The sequence below is a fragment of the Hemitrygon akajei genome, chromosome 9 (assembly GCF_048418815.1).
Source record: "Hemitrygon akajei chromosome 9, sHemAka1.3, whole genome shotgun sequence".
NCBI lineage: Eukaryota > Metazoa > Chordata > Chondrichthyes > Myliobatiformes > Dasyatidae > Hemitrygon > Hemitrygon akajei.
Genome location: NC_133132.1, coordinates 101,241,769 through 101,261,233, shown reverse-complemented (window position 1 = coordinate 101,261,233; position 19,465 = coordinate 101,241,769). Strand labels below are relative to the sequence as shown.

General features: G+C 40.7%; 1 protein-coding gene across 8 annotated transcripts in view; it reads right to left on the bottom strand.

The window, feature by feature from the left end:
- tsnax (translin-associated factor X) overlaps positions 1-19,465 on the bottom strand; it is a 133,274-nt gene that overhangs the window by 95,615 nt on the left and 18,194 nt on the right. For 2 of the 8 annotated variants that reach the window (XM_073056671.1, XM_073056668.1), the window contains exon 1: positions 3,005-3,305. The exons of 5 other annotated variants lie outside the window; for them this stretch is intronic. Coding sequence is in view for 2 of the 3 variants with exons in the window: in XM_073056668.1 (XP_072912769.1) it covers positions 3,005-3,017 (13 nt within the window). In the remaining variant the exon portion in view is untranslated. Of the gene's footprint in view, positions 1-3,004; positions 3,306-19,465 lie in introns of those variants that run through there. One more of the 8 variants, XM_073056672.1, reaches the window with a different exon arrangement.

Below are 19,465 nucleotides of genomic sequence, written 5' to 3'. Positions count from 1 at the left end.
TCTTCTGATTCCTCACACTTTCAACAAATCAAAGTTGTAGCAACGAGCACTTGCATGGGCCATAACCATGCTTGTTTTTTTTGTTGGCTATATGGAGCAAAGTTCTGATTAAAAGTCTCGGCCTGAAATAACAACTGCTTATTCCCCTCCATAGACAATGACTGACTTGCTGAGTTCCTCCAGCACTTTGTCTATGTTGCTGTAGATTTATAGTAGCTGCAGAATCTATGTTACTACTCCTAAGGTAGTTTATGATATGCTCAAAATCTACATCTTTGATCAAGCTCATGTTTATCCACTTCAATGGTTTAGCATCAAATTTTGTTTGATATACCGCAGTAAAGTACACTGGGAAACGGTGCTTTAATAAATATGATATACAAGTGAAAGTTGCCAGCTGATGATGGATGGAAATAAACCGCCAGTGTTAATATTCAGTTTATTTAAATACTATCAGTTATGACTTATTGGTAAATGATGATTCAGAGCAGGACACAAAGCAGTAACAAATGGACTGTGCTTGTGGTACATGGGATCAATATTCTGTAAAGTCAGCCAGATCAATGCTGTAGCAAATCTAGATTGCATAAGCACAGGTAAAAGAGAAGGGCACAAAAAAATCTAGCTGATACCATCAGTACAGTACTGAAAACACACAATATCACAGAGCTGATATCATCAAAAGCATAATCTAGTCTCCCAGCCAGCCAAAGAGGTGTCAGAACATTACTCCAAAAACATTAAAGATTATATCCATATTCTGATTAACCTGCCCAATATTTATCTCCCAAAATAGTACCATAAACAATTGATAAACAATTCATAAGAACTTGCTGTTAACAAGTTTTAAACTCTGTTGGAAACACAAAACAGTAGTAGATAATATGAACCTTCAAGCCTGCTCCATGATTCAATACAATCATGGCCTATCCTTTCAACCATGGATTCCCAACCTGGGGTCCACAGTGCTTAATGGTATTGGTCCATGGCATAACAAAATTTGGGAGCCCCTGCTCTTAACTCTAAAGGCATCAAGTTTTATGGGAATATGGTCCTGAGACCGAACTACCATTTAAAAAAAAATATTCTCAACAATTTGGCATCCACAACTTTCTTTGGCAGAGAATTCTGCATATTTCCCACAGTGCGAACATTTCTCTAAATCAGCCTCCAGAATGTCTCAGTCTATATCTTAAGACTGCCCAATATTTATCTCCCAAAACACTACCAGTTGGTCTGCTGGATTACATTATAAGAACTTGTTAACAAGTTCTGAATACCACCCCACCTCCAAAACCAAGGGAACCAACCTTCTTGTCATCCAATGTGTTGAGCCCAGCCAAAATTATCTAATGTCTCAGTAAGATCTCATCGCATTATTCTAAACTTTGTAAATACAAGCCAAGTTGATCTAATTTCTATTGTATGACAGCCGCATCATTGCAGGAGTCTTTTTTTTTCAACTTTTGTTACAAACCCTCTACAGCAACTATTTTCTTAGGTGAGGACAAGAGAACCGCATATAATTCTCCAGGTGTGGTTCACCACAAGCACTCTCATACTCAAAAGATCTTGCAATGAAGACCAACATATCATTTGCCTTCTTGACCAGTTGCTTCTTCTGCATGTTTGCTTTCAGTGACCAGTGCAGAAAGACATCAATACTCCTACATAATTAACATTTCACAGTCTATCACTATGCCTTGTTTTTCCAAATGAATTGGATAATTTCACATTTACATACTGTAGTGGACTGACCCTCTCACTCAACTTTTTAAATTGCTTCAAACCCTCTTTGCATCCTCTCTATATCCTAATCACAGCTATTTTTGTACCCTCAGCAAGCTTGAAATATTAGATTGTTTCCTCATTTAAAACATTGACATAAATGTGGAAAGTTGGGCCACAATCAGGTTAGCTGATTCAATGACTATCAACTAGCAGCAGTCTACCATAATGAAGTACTTCGAGAGGTTTGCAATGGCTCGAAATACCTCCAGCCTGGAACCGTGCAATTCGTCGAATACGACAACAAGCCAACAATGGACACAATCTCATTACATAGCATGATCCTCTTTTATAAATCAGTAAGCTTCTAAACACGTGCCTCTGACTTCCTCAAAGGGATACCAGAGTACCGATTGGTGATAACATTTCTTTCCTAACACTCAAACACTGGTGCACTTCAAGGATGCATGTCTAGCCTATTGCTCACCCTCTCTACATTCACGATTGTGTGGCTAAGCACAGTTCAAACACTATTACAGCTTTCTGGATGACACCACTATTGTTGGTAAAATCTCAGATGATAACAAAGAGGCATGCAAGGTAAAACTGCTGGTTGAGTGGCGTTGCAACAACAATCTCAATCATCAGCAAAACCAAGGACTTTGGGAAGGGGCAGTCCTCATCGAGGAGTGAGTTGGTAGAAAGAATGAGCAGCTTCTAGTTCCTGGGCATCAAAATCTCAGATTATCTTCACACAGAGTGGTGGGAGTGTGGAATGAGCTGCCAGATGAAGTGGTAAATGCGGGCTCACTTTTAACATTTAAGAAAAACTTGGACAGGTATATGGATGAGAGGTGTATGGAGGCATATGGTCCAGATGAAAGTCAGTGGGACTAGGCAGAAAAATGGTTCGGCACAGCCAAGAAGGGCCAAAAGGCCTGTTTCTGTGCTTCTTGGGTTTAACATCATCTGGAACATGGCAAAATACTTGAACTGCAGTGTATTATTCAAATACCTAAAAATGTATTCTCTGCGCGAATGAAGTACAGTGCATACTGAAGAATGGCAAAGATTTTCCAATTTGTTTCTAATATTTGTTCCATGAACGAACGTCAATCTAATTTTAGGATGTTCGCTCACAAGAACCACCAACCCAACCAAAAAGCTATCGTCTCAAATTAAATCTGACCGATCACCAAACACGTTGAGCCAGCCTTGGACTGTTCAGCGTAAGTTACGGGCTGAAGTCTTGGACCGAAGGCAATAGCTAAAGTACCTTCCTTGCTCATCTTGCCTGCGTCCGAGAGTGCTCTTGCACTGGTCCCGTCCCGAGCGTCACACTGAGATGCAGGCCTAGCTCCCGCTTGTTTGGTTTGGATAAAGCTCGGTCTCGCCTGACCAAGGCTTCGTCGGGGTTTTGCCTGGCACCGGTTCGGGTTCAGCCTGACTGTGAACTGAGCTCAGTCTATGTTTAGATCAATACTGGCCAGACCCATAAAGTAGACGGACTGTTGCAGCACCCAAAGAAGTCGGACTGTTGCAGCACCAGGACCCCGCCGGTGTGTAACCACCCATTATCCTGAACCGCCTTCGATTCCAAAACACACTTTGATTTTATTTTTAACGTACGGAAGTTAAAACTAAATTATTGCAAAGCTGCAACGCAATAACGTGTAGTCAGATTGCTTCACACAGTGACGACAAATCAGGCCAGAGCGAGGGCCACCTCTAGCAATTCGACTGCGGCTATGTAACATTGTCGACCTGCTGCGACTGGCTGCTGTTAAAATGACGGTAAACACCACGGAATTCTGCCCAGAGGATATGGGTTCGCAATATCTGTTACTCCCAACTCGCTTCACCTCAATTTATTGGGCAAACATATTCCTTTCTTTGGTGGGCACAAGAGACTGCATTTACTTTCTCAGTCATATCCATATGTTAATTACAGGACGGAAGCAGGCTTTTTGGCCCCTCCGGTCTATCCTGGCTAGTCACGCTCACTCCGGCACTCTCCTCATAATCTAACAAATATTTTGGATACTAAATGCAGTATCCTATTTACTATTACAATTAAATCTACATCCAGAGTCTAAAACATTCCAATACACTCAATAATTTCTATAGATGTACCGTGGAAAACATTCTGACAGGCTTCATCACTGTCTGATATGGGAGGTGGGGAAGGGGCGGGGGTGCTGCTGCACAGGACCGAAAGAAGCTGCGGAGGTGTGTAAATTTAGTCAGCTCCATCTTGGGTTCTAGCTTATAAAGTACCAAGGACATCTTCAAGAAGTGGTGTCTCAGCAAAGTAGCGTCCATTATTAAAGACCTCCAGCACCCAGGACATGCCCTTTCCTCACTGTTAACATCAGGCAAGTGGTACAGAGGCCTGAAGGCACACACCCAGCGATTTAGGAACAGCTTTTTCTCCTCTGCCATTCAATTCCTAAATGGTCATTGAACCTGTGAACACACTAACTCGCTTTTTTAATATATATATTATTTCTGTTTTGCACGTTTTAGTCTATTCAATACAAGAATACTGTAATTGATTAATTATTTTATTTTTTCTTTCATATTATATATTGTATTGAACTGCTGCTGCTCAGTTAACAAATTTCATGACACATGCCAGTGATACTAAACCTGATTCTGATTCACAATCTTTAAAAAAAATACATGCTAGAAACTCTCAGCACATCAGGCAGCATTTGTGCAATGAATAGTACTGATTTTCTTTCCACAGAAGCTGCCTGAATTGCTGGTGCTTTACAGTATTTTCTGTTTCTTTTAAATTTAGGACTTTCATGATTAAAACAAAAGATTATGTAGAATTGATGCAAGATCCAGTATTTACTTCTGGAAAGAAACATAAATGAACAGCAAGCAATTAGGTAGGTAAATAGGTTGGACTTAATTGCATGAAGATTGAAGTAAACAGTAAAGAAGTCTTGTCAAAATTTTGCAAGGCTTTGGAGAAACTTTAACCATCAGCCCACATCCCCACTTTTAACTTTAGAGTGGAAGAAAGATTACTGATTAAGCAGCCAAAAATAGTTGGGCCTAGTAGGATGCTGCCCTGAGAAAATCCAATAGTGACACCTTGAGTTGATTGATCTCCAAGAATCACAACCATTTTCTTTTGCAAGTTACAAGAGTCACTATTAGAGTCTTTCCCCTTGATTGCCTCAGACATTTAACTAAGGCTCTTTGATGCTATGCTCAGGCAAATGCTTCTTTGATATCAAGGACTGTCACACAACTGAATTTGGGAGTTGAATTCTTTGCTATATGCTTGGACCATTATGGCTTGTATTATCTCAGCCCTGTGAAAGTACTCTCACTGACTCCCTCATCCATCAACTTTCTGAGATTTGAAGAATAAAATAGCTGCAAAAATGTTTAACTTGTAGATTACAGTGTTTCATTAAGTTTTAGTATACACATTATTGAATACAATTTTTTTTAAATCTCCAGTTTAGAAAATTATCACAAAATTCGACTGTGCTTGTATGAGCCCAATTACAGGTCTCAGCTAGATACACTCATTAATTGTACCCACTGCCCTATACTTGTGTTTTTGCCTTTCACTTTGTATTCCTAAATATTCCTTTAACTTAAGCGGTATCTTCTATTGCCAGTTTAGCTTCCCTTCCTTCCTATTCTACCCTTAGGTTCCCATTCAAACTGTCTCTTGCAGACTCCTCCCTAAAACCAAAAGTGAATGTTCCCATCTGCCTCATGAGGATATTGATCCTCATTGTGGTACAATCCCTCTGGCTTGTAGAAATTCCATCTTACCAGAAACTACCTTAATTATTCTGGAATATAATGCACTACTTCCTATACTATCTCCTAAGCCAATATTCAATTGCTCTGGTTTCCTTTTATTTTTATCAAATAACACATTATATTGGCAGCAATTTGGAGATCACTAACTTTGAGGTCCTGCTTTTTAACCTATTTCCAAGGTCTCTAAATTTTGCCTGCAGGGATTCATCCCTCTTTTTACCAAGTCCTTGGTACTGATATAGATCACACCTGCTTACTTATTCATCCTTATACTTCAGGTTATTCCACTGCTGTTCAGTGATATCTATAATCCTGACACAAGAACTGTACAACATCAACAAAATTATTGTCTGCCCCACTAACTATTGAACTAGTGATCTTACTTTTTTTCCTCCCCTTGTATGCAGCAAAGCCATTCATGGTAGCATGCTCCTGGCCTTGGCTATAATTCCCTGAGGAAATAGAATTAGTTTATTTATTGGATCAAATCATTACACAGCACATTGAGGTAGAATAAGGTGAATTAACAATGCAGAATAAAGGGTTACAGCTACAGAGAAGGTGTAGTGCAGGTAAACAATAAGGTGCAAGATCATACCAAGGTAGATTGTGAAGTCACAAGTCCACCTTATCATACCATGCAAACGTATAATAGTCCTATAACAACAGAGTAGAAGCTATTCCTCAGCCAAGTCATAGGGTCATAGAAAAATACAGCACAGAAGCAGGCCTTTAGGCCCATCTAGATAGACCATTGAAGTTCCCAGTTTTAATCCAAGTCATATCATTCCATTTATATTACACCACCATGACAACAATTTTTCTCACTCCTCAGTGCCCTATCATACACTGCATGATCTACCCCATTTGATCCTACCAAAGTGCAACATTTCCCACTTGTCTGCATTCAATTTCATCTGCCATTTTTCAGCCCACTTTTCCAGCTGGTCCAGACCCTGCTGCAAGTTTTGATACTCTTCCTTTCTGTCTACTAGACCCTCAAGCTTGGTGTCATCCACAAATTTGCTGATCCAGTTAATCACATTATCATCCAGATCATTGACATAGATGACAAACAACAATGGACACAGCACTGATCCCTGCGGTACTCCACTTGTCACTGGCCTCCAGTCAAAGAGGCAATCATCTGCTACCACTCTCTGGCTTTTCCCACAAAGCTTATGCCTAACCCAGTTTACTACCTCATCTTGAGTGCCAAGCTTCTCGACCAACCTCCCACATGTCCATGTAGGCAACATCCATGGTCTTGACTTCCATCAACTTTCCTGGTAACTTATTCATAAAACTCTATAAGAACAAGCTATCACACATAAAACCATGCTGACTATCCCTAATCATCTCCATATCTATCCAAATATTCATATACCTGGTCCCTTAGAAAACCTTCCAATAACTTCCCACTACTGATGTCATGATCAACAGCCTATAATTAATTTCCTGTTATTTTTTAGAGCCTTCCTTAAACAGCAGAACAACATTAGCTATTCTCCAGTCCCTCATCTGTCACTAAGGATGATTTAAATAACTCTGATAGAGCCCTGAAATTTCTGCATTTCCCTCCCACAGGATCCCAGGGGACACCTTGTCAGGCCCTGAGGATTTATCTACCCTAACTTGCCTCAATATATCAAACACCTCCTCTTCTGTAACCTGCATACCTCACTGCTGCTTTGACTTATTTTTATAGTCACTGTGTCCATCTCCTGAGTTAACACAGATGCAAAAAATCCATTTAAGGTCTCCTCTATCTCTTTTGGCTCCATGCATAGATTTCCATTCTGTTCTGCCTCAGAACAATGTCTCTTGAAATCCTTTTACTCTTAACTTACCTTTAGAATCCCATAGAATTTTCCCTCACCTTGTCTGCTTGAGCAATCTCACATCTTCTTTTAGCCCTCTTGATTTCTTTTTTGTGTTCTCTTACAGTTGTTATATTCTACAAGCACCTCTTTTGTTCCTACCTGCCTGTGCCTGCTATGCACCTCCTTTTTTTTTCCTAACCAGGACTAAAATATCTCTTGAAAACCAAGGTTCCCTAAAGCTGTTATCTTTATCTTTTATTCTGAGGTGCATACAAGCTTTGTACTCTCAAAATTTCATTTTTGAAGGCCTCCCACTTACCAAGTACACCTTTTCCAGAAAACGGCCAATCCCAATCCACACTTGCCAGATAATTTCTGATACATAGAAACGTACCATCAAAATTGGCCTTTCTCCAATTGAGAATTTCAACCCATGGACCAGACCTATCTTTTTCCATATTTAGTTTGAAAATAATGGCATTATGATCACTAGATGCAAAGTGATCCTATACACAAACTTCTGTCACCTGCCCTGTCTCGTTCCTTAATAACAGATCAAGTATCGTACACTTTCATTGGAACCTCTATGTATTGATTAAGGCAATTTTCATGAACATATTAGACAAACTTTTATAGTATGGGAGTCCCAGTTAATATGTGGAAAGTTAAAATCACTATAACAACTTATGTTTCTTGCAAGTCTGTGACCTCTCTACAAATTTGTTGCTCTAAATCCCACGGACTGTGGAGTGGTCTATAATATGGCCTCATTAACGTGGTTATACGTTCTTAATCCTCAGTTCCACACACAAAGTCTCACTAGGCAAGCTGTCCATTCTGTCCTCACTGAGCAATGCCGATATATTTCCCTGACTAGTAACGCCACCCCTCCCCTTTTAATCCTACCCGCTTTGTTGTGTCTAAAACAGCGGAACCCTGGAATATTAAGCTGCCAGTCATGCTTCTCCTGCAACTAAATCTAACTTATGGCTACAATATCATAAACGTATGTGTTGATCCATGTTCTGAGCTCATCTGCCTTTCCTACAGTACTTGTTACATTGAAATATACTCAGCTCAGGACATTAATTCCACCATGCTCAACCTTTTGATCCCTTACTTTGTCTGAGGTCTTAGCAGCACATCTCCACAACCTCTCCACTGTCTGTTCTGGCACTCTTGTTCCCAACACCCTGCAACTCTAGTTTAAACCCCTCTGTGCAGCACTAGCCAATCTTCCTGCTGGGATATTAGTCCCCCTACAGTTCAGGTGTTAAATGCTTTCAGGCCTGTGTATCTTCTACCCAATGGAAGAGGAGGAAAGAGAGAATTCTGGCGTAGGGTGGGATCTCTGATTATGCTGTCTGCTTTATTGAGGCAGTGATAGGTACATGGAAGGGAGGCTGGTTTCCATGACATGCTGAGCTGTGTCTACAACTGTCTGCAGTTTCTTGCAGTCACCTGTAGAAAAATTGACATACCAAGCTGTGGTGTATCTAGACAGAATGCTTCCTATGATATGTTGAGAAGAATTGGTAAGGGTTAAAGGGAACAGCCTCCCGAGGAGTAGAGGTATTGGTAAGCTTTCTTGGCTGTGGTGTCTACGTGTTTGGATCAGAACAGACTGTTAGTGATGTTCACTTTCAGGAATTTCGTAGCTCTCAACTCCAACACTGTTTATGTAGACAGGAGCATGTTCACTGACCCCCTTCCTCAAATCAATGATCAGATGTTTTGTTTTGCTGATATTGAAGAAAAAGTAGTTGTCATGACACCATGTTACTAAGCTCTCTGTCTCCATCTTGTACTTGGACTCATTAATTATTATTTAAGATATGGCCAACTACAGTTGTATCATCTGCAAACATAGATGGTGTTGGAGCAAAATCCGGCCACACTGTCATGAGTGTACAGGGAGCACAGTAAGGAACCATGCTTTGGTTACTCTGTAAGTACACATTCACTTTCTGCCTACACATGTACAAATGTCATTGTGGCCACCTCAATAAATATGCTATCAACAAACTTCTCATGGATGCACCACAGTGACTCCAATCACCTCTCTTACTTCAAAACTCAAAAGTTCAAACTGCTGCAGCTGAAGACACAACCCATGTGATTGTCTAGGTAACTGGATGTACAGTATCCAAATGTGATATAACGCCAGGCTTCCACTGTTTTTAACTTCACGGGACTTCTGATTCCTTGTTTTTATACACAAGGTCTCTGATTCCACACCCAACTGCCCCTGCCTGTTTCTTGCAGGGCCCCATGAGCCTGCAGTTTTTAACTTCTATTCTCGCCGTACTTTAGTGGAACAAAAATGGCAGGTAATTCTGGGAATAATGCAGAAGGTGCAGGATCGGTTCATTCCAAAGAGGAAGAAAGATCCTAAGGGGAGTAAGGGGCGGCTGTGGCTGACGAGGGAAGTAAAGGGCTGTATAAAAATAAAAGAGAAGAAGTATAACATAGCAAAGATGAGCGGGAAACTGGAGGACTGGGAAGCTTTTAAAGAGCAACAGAAGATAACAAAAAAGGCAATACACCAAGAAAAAATGAGGTACGAAGGTAAACTAGCCAAGAATATAAAGGAGGATAGTAAAAGCTTCTTTAGGTATGTGAATAGCAAAAAATAGTTAAGACCAAAATTTGGCCATTGAAGACAGAAACGGGTGAATTTATTATGGGGAACAAGGAAATGGCAGATGAGTTGAACAGGTACTTTAGATCTGTCTTCACTAGGGAAGACACAAACAATCTCCCAGATGTAATAGTGGCCAAAGGAACTAGGGTAAAGGATGAACTGAAGGAAATTTATATTAGGCAAGAAACGGTGTTGGATAGACTGTTGAGTCTGAAAGCTGATAAGTCCCCGGGACCTGATGGTCTGCATCCCAGGGTACTTAAAGAGGTGGCTCTAGAAATCGTGGATGCATTGGTAATCATTTTCCAATGTTCTATAGATTCAGGAACACTTCCTGCTGATTGGAGGGTGGCTAATGTTATCCCACTTTTCAAGAAAGGAGGGAAAGAGAAAACAGGGAATTATAGACCGGTTAGCTTGACGTCAGTGGTGGGAAAGATACTGGAGTCAATTATAAAAGAGGAAATTACGACTCATTTGGATAGCAGTAGAAGGATCAGTCCGAGTCAGCATGGATTTATGAAGGGAAAATCATGCTTGACTAATCTTCTGGAGTTTTTTGAGGATGTAACTATTAAAATGGACAATGGAGAGCCAGTGGATGTCGTGTACCTGGACTTCCAGAAAGCTTTTGATAAAGTCCCACATAGGAGATTAGTGGGCAAAATTAGGGCACATGGTATTGGGGGCAGAGTACTGACATGGATTGAAAATTGGCTGGCTGACAGGAAACAAAGAGTAGTGATTAACGGGTCCCTTTCGGAATGGCAGGCTGTGACCAGTGGGGTACCGCAAGGTTCGGTGCTGGGACCGCAGCTGTTTACAATATACATTAATGATTTAGATGAAGGGATTAAAAGTAACATTAGCAAATTTGCTGATGACACAAAGCTGGATGGCAGTGTGAAATGTCAGGAGGATGTTATGAGAATGCAGGGTGACTTGGACAGGTTGGGTGAGTGGGCAAATGTATGGCAGATGCAGTATAATGTGGATAAATGTGAGGTTATCCACTTTGGCGGCAAGAACAGGAAGGCAGATTACTAGCTAAATGGAGTCAAGTTAGGAAAAGGGGAAGTACAACGAGATCTAGGTGTTCTTGTATGTCAGTCAATGAAAGCAAGCATGCAGGTACAGCAGACAGTGAAGAAAGCTAATGGCATGCTGGTCTTTATAACAAGAGGAATTGAGTATAGGAGTAAAGAGGTCCTTCTGCAGCTGTACAGGGCCCTGGTGAGACCCCACCTGGAGTATTGTGTGCAGTTTTGGTCTCCAAATTTGAGGAAGAACATTCTTGCTATTGAGGGAGTGCAGCGTAGGTTCACAAGGTTAATTCCCGGAATGGCGGGACTGTCATATGTTGAAAGATTGGAGCGACTGGGCTTGTATACACTGGAATTTAGAAGGATGAGAGGGGACCTGATTGAAACATATAAGATTATTAAAGGGTTGGACACACTGGAGGCAGGAAGCATGTTCCCGCTGATGGGTGAGTCCAGAACTAGAGGCCACAGTTTAAGAATAAGGGGTAGGCCATTTAGAACAGAGATGCGGAATAACTTTTTCACCCAGAGTGGTGGGTATGTGGAATGCTCTGCCCCAGAAGGCAGTTGAGGCCAAGTCTCTGGATGCATTCAAGAGAGAGTTAGATAGAGCTCTTATAGATAGTGGGGTCAAGGGATATGGGGAGAGGGCAGGAACGGGGTACTGATTGTGTATGATCAGCCATGATCACAGTTAATGGTGGTGCTGGCTAGAAGGGCCGAATGGTCTACTCCTGCACCTACTGTCCATTGTCTATTACTTTCAAGCTTCTGTTCCCACTGTTTTTAAAATCACTGGGCCTTTGTTCCTGATCTTAATACACCATAAGGGGCAAATGAGGATCTGAGTTTACAAAATTTGTAATAATCTACAGAAGGTATAGATCATTCCAAAATAAAAAGTCATTTGGTAAAGGACCAGTTTCAGTGGGATGTGCACAGATCTTTTCTCTGGGTGGGGTGAATCGGTATCAAATTTGGCAGGCCAAACTGGAATTGAACTTGAAAAAAGTAGATATTTTAGCAGAGTCTTGTTATATTACCAAGAGAGAGAAGGTGGTAAAATTAAAGACAGTGCACTATGTATGATTAAAAAGATGGAGATTGTAATAGGGCAGTAAAAGAAAGTATAATTTCTTAGCAAAATGGGAACCAGGCTGATTACATAAAGTTCAGATAGAAAGTTAAAAAAGGTAATGTGAGACAGAGAGAGAGAGAGCATGAGTAAAGACCGGCAGTGGACATAAAAGGGAAACCAAAGAATTTGCACACATCAGTAAAAGAAAAAGTTGTAAGAGAAGTGGGACTGATCAGAAACCAAAAGGGCAAGTTATTCATGGATACAGAGTATGATTGAGGTACTAGGAAATTGGATTAACTTCAATATACATCTTATCATCTGCCAGCTTGTACTTCTTCACCTCCTTCCACTTTGTTATTCTAGCTTCTTTCTCCTTCCTTTCCAGTCCAGTTGAAAGCCTCTGCCCAAAATATCGACTGTTTATTTCCCTCTGTGGTGAACTACATATACCTGTCTGGACACGCCCCCTGCTGACTGCTCCTGTGGCTCCTCCCACAGACCCCTGTATAAAGGCGATTGAGGTCTGAGCCCGGCCTCTCTGTCTCCAGGATGTAGTAAGGTGGTCAACCACTGCTTGTTCCTTCTTCCAGTCAATAAAAGCCGATATCTCGCCTTTACGTCTCAGAGAGAGTTATTGATGGTGCATCACCCTCCACAGATGCTGCCTAACTTTCAGTGTTCCTTCGGCATTTTATATTTGTTGTGTTAGATTTTCAGCATTTGCAAAATTGCTAATAGGCCAAAGGTTTTTCTACCATGCTATATGACTCTATGACTATAACTCCTTATTTTTAAAACAGCGACTCTCTAGTTTTATATTTCCCCCACAAAAGCGGAACTTCTTTCACATCCACCCCATCAAGAACACTTAGGACCATAAGTGCTTCATTACAATGCTCGCTGACTCTTGAACTTCAAGCCTGATAGTACAACATTTCCTCATAAAATAACTTGACCATTTTAGATATGAGTTAAGTAAGCTCTTTCAGAAAACCATGTTGCCTTTAATGATTTTACTGAATTCTTCTAAGTGTCATGCTAAAGTTTTTAAGAATATTCCCCAGGAGTCAGTACTGGGACTACTACTTTTCTTATCAAATAATAATAACTTGAACATTGTTGCACAGGGCACATTTTTAAAATCTGCAGATGACAGAAAACCTGGGGGCAAGATATGCAAAAGAAATATGGCCAGGCAAGTGGAGAAGAAAGATAATCAGCAGATTAAAGTTAGTACTGAGAAATGATACATTTTGATATAAAGAATAGAAAGAGGCAACATCCCTTTTAGAGTTCAATTTAAAAATGTTATAAGAACCACAAGATTTGTGGTTATACATGCATAAATAATTGAAATTGGCACTGCAAGTAATGAAAATAGTTAAGAAAACAAAGGATCCTGGCTTTTATTTATAGATGAGCACAGAAGGCATGATGAAACTTTTGTAATATATTGGTTCAACAAAAGCGCAGTATTGTCCTGTTCTGAGCTCCGATTGTTGATATCACATGGAATGCCCAAACTGGTTGAAAATGGGGATCTTAAAGGAAACCGAGTTGGGTCATTTACAGTATTTAGCATTTTTTTTTTACTGAACATGCCTGCAAATGTTTCACTCTTTCCTTCATCACTCACATGTGCGTCCCTTCCATTGTTGAAGATGGGGATACTCCTACAGCATTCTTTAACTATCCAACATTGTTCATGCAGTAGGGTAGCAATTCTTCAACCTAATCCATAAATTAAGAAATTGCTTAGTTGTGTCTAACTCCGTCATGGATGATCCCAAGCACAGTTGCTTGAATGACTGGGCATGCGACTAACGTCACCCTGTAAAAACCCAGAGCTACAAAAAAAAAGCCTACAAAAGCTCCAATGATCTCATTCCTGGAAGAGGAAGGATCTTTGAAAATGGGCTACACCTGGGGGAAACCTGAAAGATTAGCCTAGGGCAGAGAACACTGGTCAGCATCCTATGCCCCAGTAGGGGTGATAGACTAAGTAAGTAAGTAAGTTGTGTCTTTTGAATAGTTTTAGTGTGTAGTAGGCATATGTTGCAATTTCAGCAGGCTAGTACCTTATGTTTTTGGATATATGAACTCTGACTTGATAATTGTCAAGGGCCAAATCATGAGGATATAGATTTTAGTGGTATACATTTCTGCCATTGCTGATGTTCCACAGTACTTCATCCAATTTTGATCTGCTGTATCTGTTCTATGGTTTTTTCCATTCAGCACATTTATAGTGGCTACAATGCAGGAGATTGTATTTTATCTTCACAAGGACTTGTGTGGTAATCATTTCTACTTATGCTATCATTAGATAATTACATATGCAACAAGAAGATTGTGGAGGAAGTCAAATAGGTTTATCTGTTATTCCAATTCACATTCTACCTGCTGTAGATTCAGTTGGGCAACTATATCCTTAAAGTTTCATCAACTAGGTTTGTAATTGTGCTACTAAGTCACTTTTGGCAATGGATGTTAAACTTCATTCACTCTGTAACTTCCTTTTGGACTTGGAAGCAATCTGATGTGGCAGAACTGAGGCAAGGCCACAGGTCTGTTGCCATGAGTAAGAAAGACAAAAGGATTGATTGGTTTAAGTGCTGGGCCAAATTGGAAAGATTGGGTACAGGCCGAATCGAGGCAGTGAGGATATTCAAAGCAACGGAATCAAATGTTTGGACAAAGATTTAAGCGCCGGCCAAATTGAAAAAAATCAGGTACAGGCCAAATTGAGGTGATGGGGTCCAGGTGCCAGAGCGCATCAGGGTGACTGAACCCAGTAATGGTTGTCGATTTAATCAGCAGGCCAGATTGTAAAGACCAGGGTGTTGGGGCCTAAGGCAAAAGCCAGGGCAGTTCATTTTGCTGCTTTGTTACACTTACTCAGCTCTGTGCTGAACTATGAGTCTCAGACTCTTTTTGGGGACTTCAGTTCAGAATGCTATTTGCCTGCGGTTATTGTTTGCATGATTAGTTTTTTTTCTCTCTGCACATTGGGTGTTCAACCGTCTTTTTTTAAAATAGTTTCTTTTGGGTTTCTTTGTTTTGCTGCTGCCTGTTAGGAGATGAATCTCAAGATTGTATAATAAATGCATACTTTAATATAAATTCGAACTTCGAACTCAGAGTGTATTCTATATGCTTATTTCTTCCAGTACTTCTTTTGAACTTCACCCAGGGGTGCAGCTTGCTGACAGGCTTGAGTGTAGCACCAACACAGAGGCTGTGCACAAGAAGGGCCAAAGCTGTCTCTACTTCTGGAGGAGACTGAGGTTCTTTGGAGTTTGCAGGCCCCTCCTTCATATGTTCTATCAGTCTGTTATTGCCAGTACAATCTTCTATGTGGTAGTGTGCTGGAGCAATGGCATCAACATGGGTGATGCCAACAGGCTCAACAAACTGATCAGAAAGGCTGGCTCTGTTATAGGAGTCAAACTGGACACACTGGAGGCATTGATAGAGCAAAGGACCCTACAGAAAATCCTGGCAATTCTGGACAATGTTTCTCACTTCTTCATGCCACCCTGGCTGAACAGAGGAGCAGTTAGTAATAGACTAAGACATCTGCACTGCTCCAGAGAGTGTGATATAAGGTTATTCTTACCCTTGGCCATTAGGCTCTATAATAAGTTAACTTAGAGCTGGGGAAGTGATGACCCCTCCCCTGTTAGACTGTTAGAGGCAACTTTTTTTAAATTCTTTCTTACTTCTCTTCTAATATTCTTGTATCTGTGCACTTGTAATGCTACTGTGACACTGTAATTCCTTTGGGATCAATAAAGTATCTATCTATCTTCTAAACGTGGAATTTTCTCATCTGTTAAGAAGGGACTATAGGAGGCAATCATGCCCAGTGAATTTTAAAGGCTACTCCTTTCTGCTCATCTTCCTATGTTTCACCACCTGAGGTAGATCTAACTTGTCAGATGGAAAAGATGTACCAGGGATTAGTTTCAATATAATTATAAATATAATTAATCAATATAATTAGTTTCAATATATTTATGGAGAAGGATAGGTCTGGACCCAGGGTTGAGATTTTTGATTGGAGAAATGCTAACTTTGAGGAGATGTGAAAGAATTTAGAAGGAGTGGATTGGGACAATTTGTTTTATGGGAAGGATGTAATAGAGAAATGGAGGTCATTTAAAGGTGAAATTTTGAGGGTACAGAATCTTTATGTTCCTGTTAGGTTGAAAGGTTAAAAGTTTGAGAGAGCCATGGTTTTCAAGGGATATTGGAAACTTGGTTCGGAAAAAGAGAGATATCCACAATAAATATAGGCAGCATGGAGTAAATTAGGTGCTCGAGGAATATAAAGAATGTAAAAAGTATCTTAAGAAAGAAATTAGAAAAGCTAAAAGAAGATATGAGCAAACACAAGGAAATCTGCAGATGCTGGAAATTCAAACAACACACACAAAATGCTGGTAGAACACAGCAGGCCAGGCAGCATCTATAGGGAGAAGTGCTGTCGACGTTTCGGGCCGAGACCCTTCGTCAAGAAGATATGAGGTTGCTTTGGCAAGTAAGGTGAAAATAAATACAAAGGGTTTCTACAGTTATACTAATAGCAAAAGGATAGTGAGGGATAAAATTGTTCCCTTAGAGAATCAGAGTAGACAGCTATGTGCGGAGCCAAAAGAGATGGGGGAGATTTTGAACAATTTCTTTTCTTCGGTATTCACTAAGGAGAAGGATATTGAATTGTGTAAAGTAAGGGAAACAAGTAGGGTAGTTATGGAAACTATGATGATTAAAGAAGAGGAAGTACTGGCGTTTTTAAAGAATATAAAAGTGGATAAGTCTCCGGCTCCTGACAGGATATTCCCTAGGACCTTGAGGGAGGTTAGTGTATTATAGGAAAGATGTCAACAAAATAGAGAGAGTACAGAAAAGATTTACTAGAATGTTACCTGGGTTTCAGCACCTAAGTTACAGGGAAAGATTGAACAAGTTATGTCTTTATTCTTTGGAGCGTAGAAGGTTGAGGGGGGACTTGATAGAGGTGTTTAAAATTATGAGGGGGATAGATAGAGTTGATGTGGATAGGCTTTTTCCATTGAGAATAGGGGAGATTCAAACAAGAGGACATGAGTTGAGAGTTAAGGGGCAAAAATTTAGGGATAACACGAGGGGGAACTTCTTTACTCAGAGTGGTAGCTGTGTGGAACGAGCTTCCAGTAGAAGTGGTAGAGGCAGGTTTGATATTGTAATTTAAAGTAAAATTGGATAGGTATATGGACAGGAAAGGAAGGGAGGGTTATGGGCTGAGTGCAGGTCGGTGGGACTAGGTGAGACTAAGCATTCGGCACGGACTAGAAGGGCCGAGTTGGCCTGTTTCTGTGTTGTAATTGTTATATAGTTATATATATGTATATTGAATAGATTAAAAATTGTGCAAAAAACATAATATATATTTAAAAAGTGAGGCAGTATCCAAGGGTTCAATGTCCACTTAGGAATCAGATGGCAGAGGGAAAGAAGCTGTTCTATAATTGCTGAGTGTGTGCCTTCAGGCTTCTGTAACTCCTACCTGATGGTAACCATGAGAAAAGGGGATGCCCTGGGTGCTCAACTTCCTTAATAATGGACACTGCCTTTCTGAGACCTCACTCCTTGAAGATGTCCTGGGTACTTTGTAGGCTAGTAGCCAAGATGGAGCTGACTAAATTTACAACCCTTTGCAGTTTCTTTTGGTCCTGTGTAGTAGCCCCCTATCTATCTAGCCCCTTAGAATACTTTCCAACAACTTTACTACTGATGCAAGAACATATAGAACCAAAGTCATTATTGATTGCAGGATACTTTATGTTTCAGAAATGGAATCAAAAAGAAGGGGAGTCCATTTCAGTATATGTGGCTGAATTGAGGAGGTTGTCTGAACATTGTCATTTTGGTGCACTGAGAGATCATTTAGTTTGTGGAATCTTACAAGGAAGCATTTAAAAATTACTCCTAGCATGGCTTACATTTAAAAGAGCAGTTGAAAATGCTGTTTCAGTGGAACCAAGAGACGCAATTGCAGTATTCACTTGGATGAAGACAAGCTCTGTTGTGGTCGTCTGCGGACTTTAGTTCCACTCAGTGGAGGTAGGGCCTCAAGCCGGTGGGTTGTCTGTTTACAGCTGTCAAGAGAGAAGCACCTGAGCTGATGCGCTCCACACGGGGCAGCATAGTGTGTAATCTGTACTGGAGTTGATGCTGCCTCCTCCCCCCCCCCACCCCAGTGTTCACTCAGAATACAAGCTCTATTGTGCTTGACTGAAGATTTCAATGGACTGAAGGGTCTGGACTATACACGTATATACTTTGTCTGGCTGTATTTTACTGATGTTCTATATGTGCTTGTTATCTTGTATATGTGAGGACTAGGCCACAAGCTGTGGTGTCACCTGAAAGATGCAATGGATCCATTGCACTCCACTGGGAGCAGTGTGGCATGGTGTCTAGGCTAGAGTGGGTGCTGCCCCCTATTGTTCGCTTGGCAAAGGATGAGCTCTAATGTGGTTCACTGAAGATTTCAATGGACTGCAGGGTCTGGACTATACACATATATATTTTGCATGGTTGTATTTTACTGATATTCTATATGTGCTTGCTATCTTGTATATGTGAGGACTAGGCCTCAAGCCACGGTGTTGTCTGAGAGAGGCATCAGAGCCGTTGCACTTCACCAGGGGCAGTGTTGTGTGCCATCCAAGTTGGAGTCGGTGCTGTCCCCACCATCACCAGTGTTGGCTCGGTAGGTGACAAACTCTATCTCTATTGTGATCAACTGTAGATTGATGGCATGAGTTTTGGACTCTTTTATTGTGTGATTGTGATATCATTTGTGTTTGCTATCTTGTGTGTGTGTTGTGTGTGACTGTTGGTACTGTGTTTAGCACTTTGACCCCGGAGTAACACTGTTTCATTTGGCTGTATTCATGGGTATTCATGTATGGTTGAATGACAATTAAACTTAAATTGAATTGAGTTGCAGTCAGGAATTAAAGCGAGCATGAACAAAATTGCAGCTTCTGAACTGAAAATGCCCAGGCCTAACTCTCCAACTAAGAACTTACAGTGGAGAAAAGCATACTCCTGTGGGAATGATATTGGTGACAATGAAATACAACAACCAACAAGCCACATTGAGATTATATGTGGTAAAAATCAGGAGGACATGCATTGTGGGGACATGAGTGGCGGAGACAATTACAACTTGTTTGGAAATCCATCCAACATTTTGCATGCCGCATCCCCTGCAATAGAGTCTGAAAGCAAATTAAGAAAGGTATTGGATGATGCTACAACTGTCTGTATGCTGTATACCATGAACCATTACCCAACA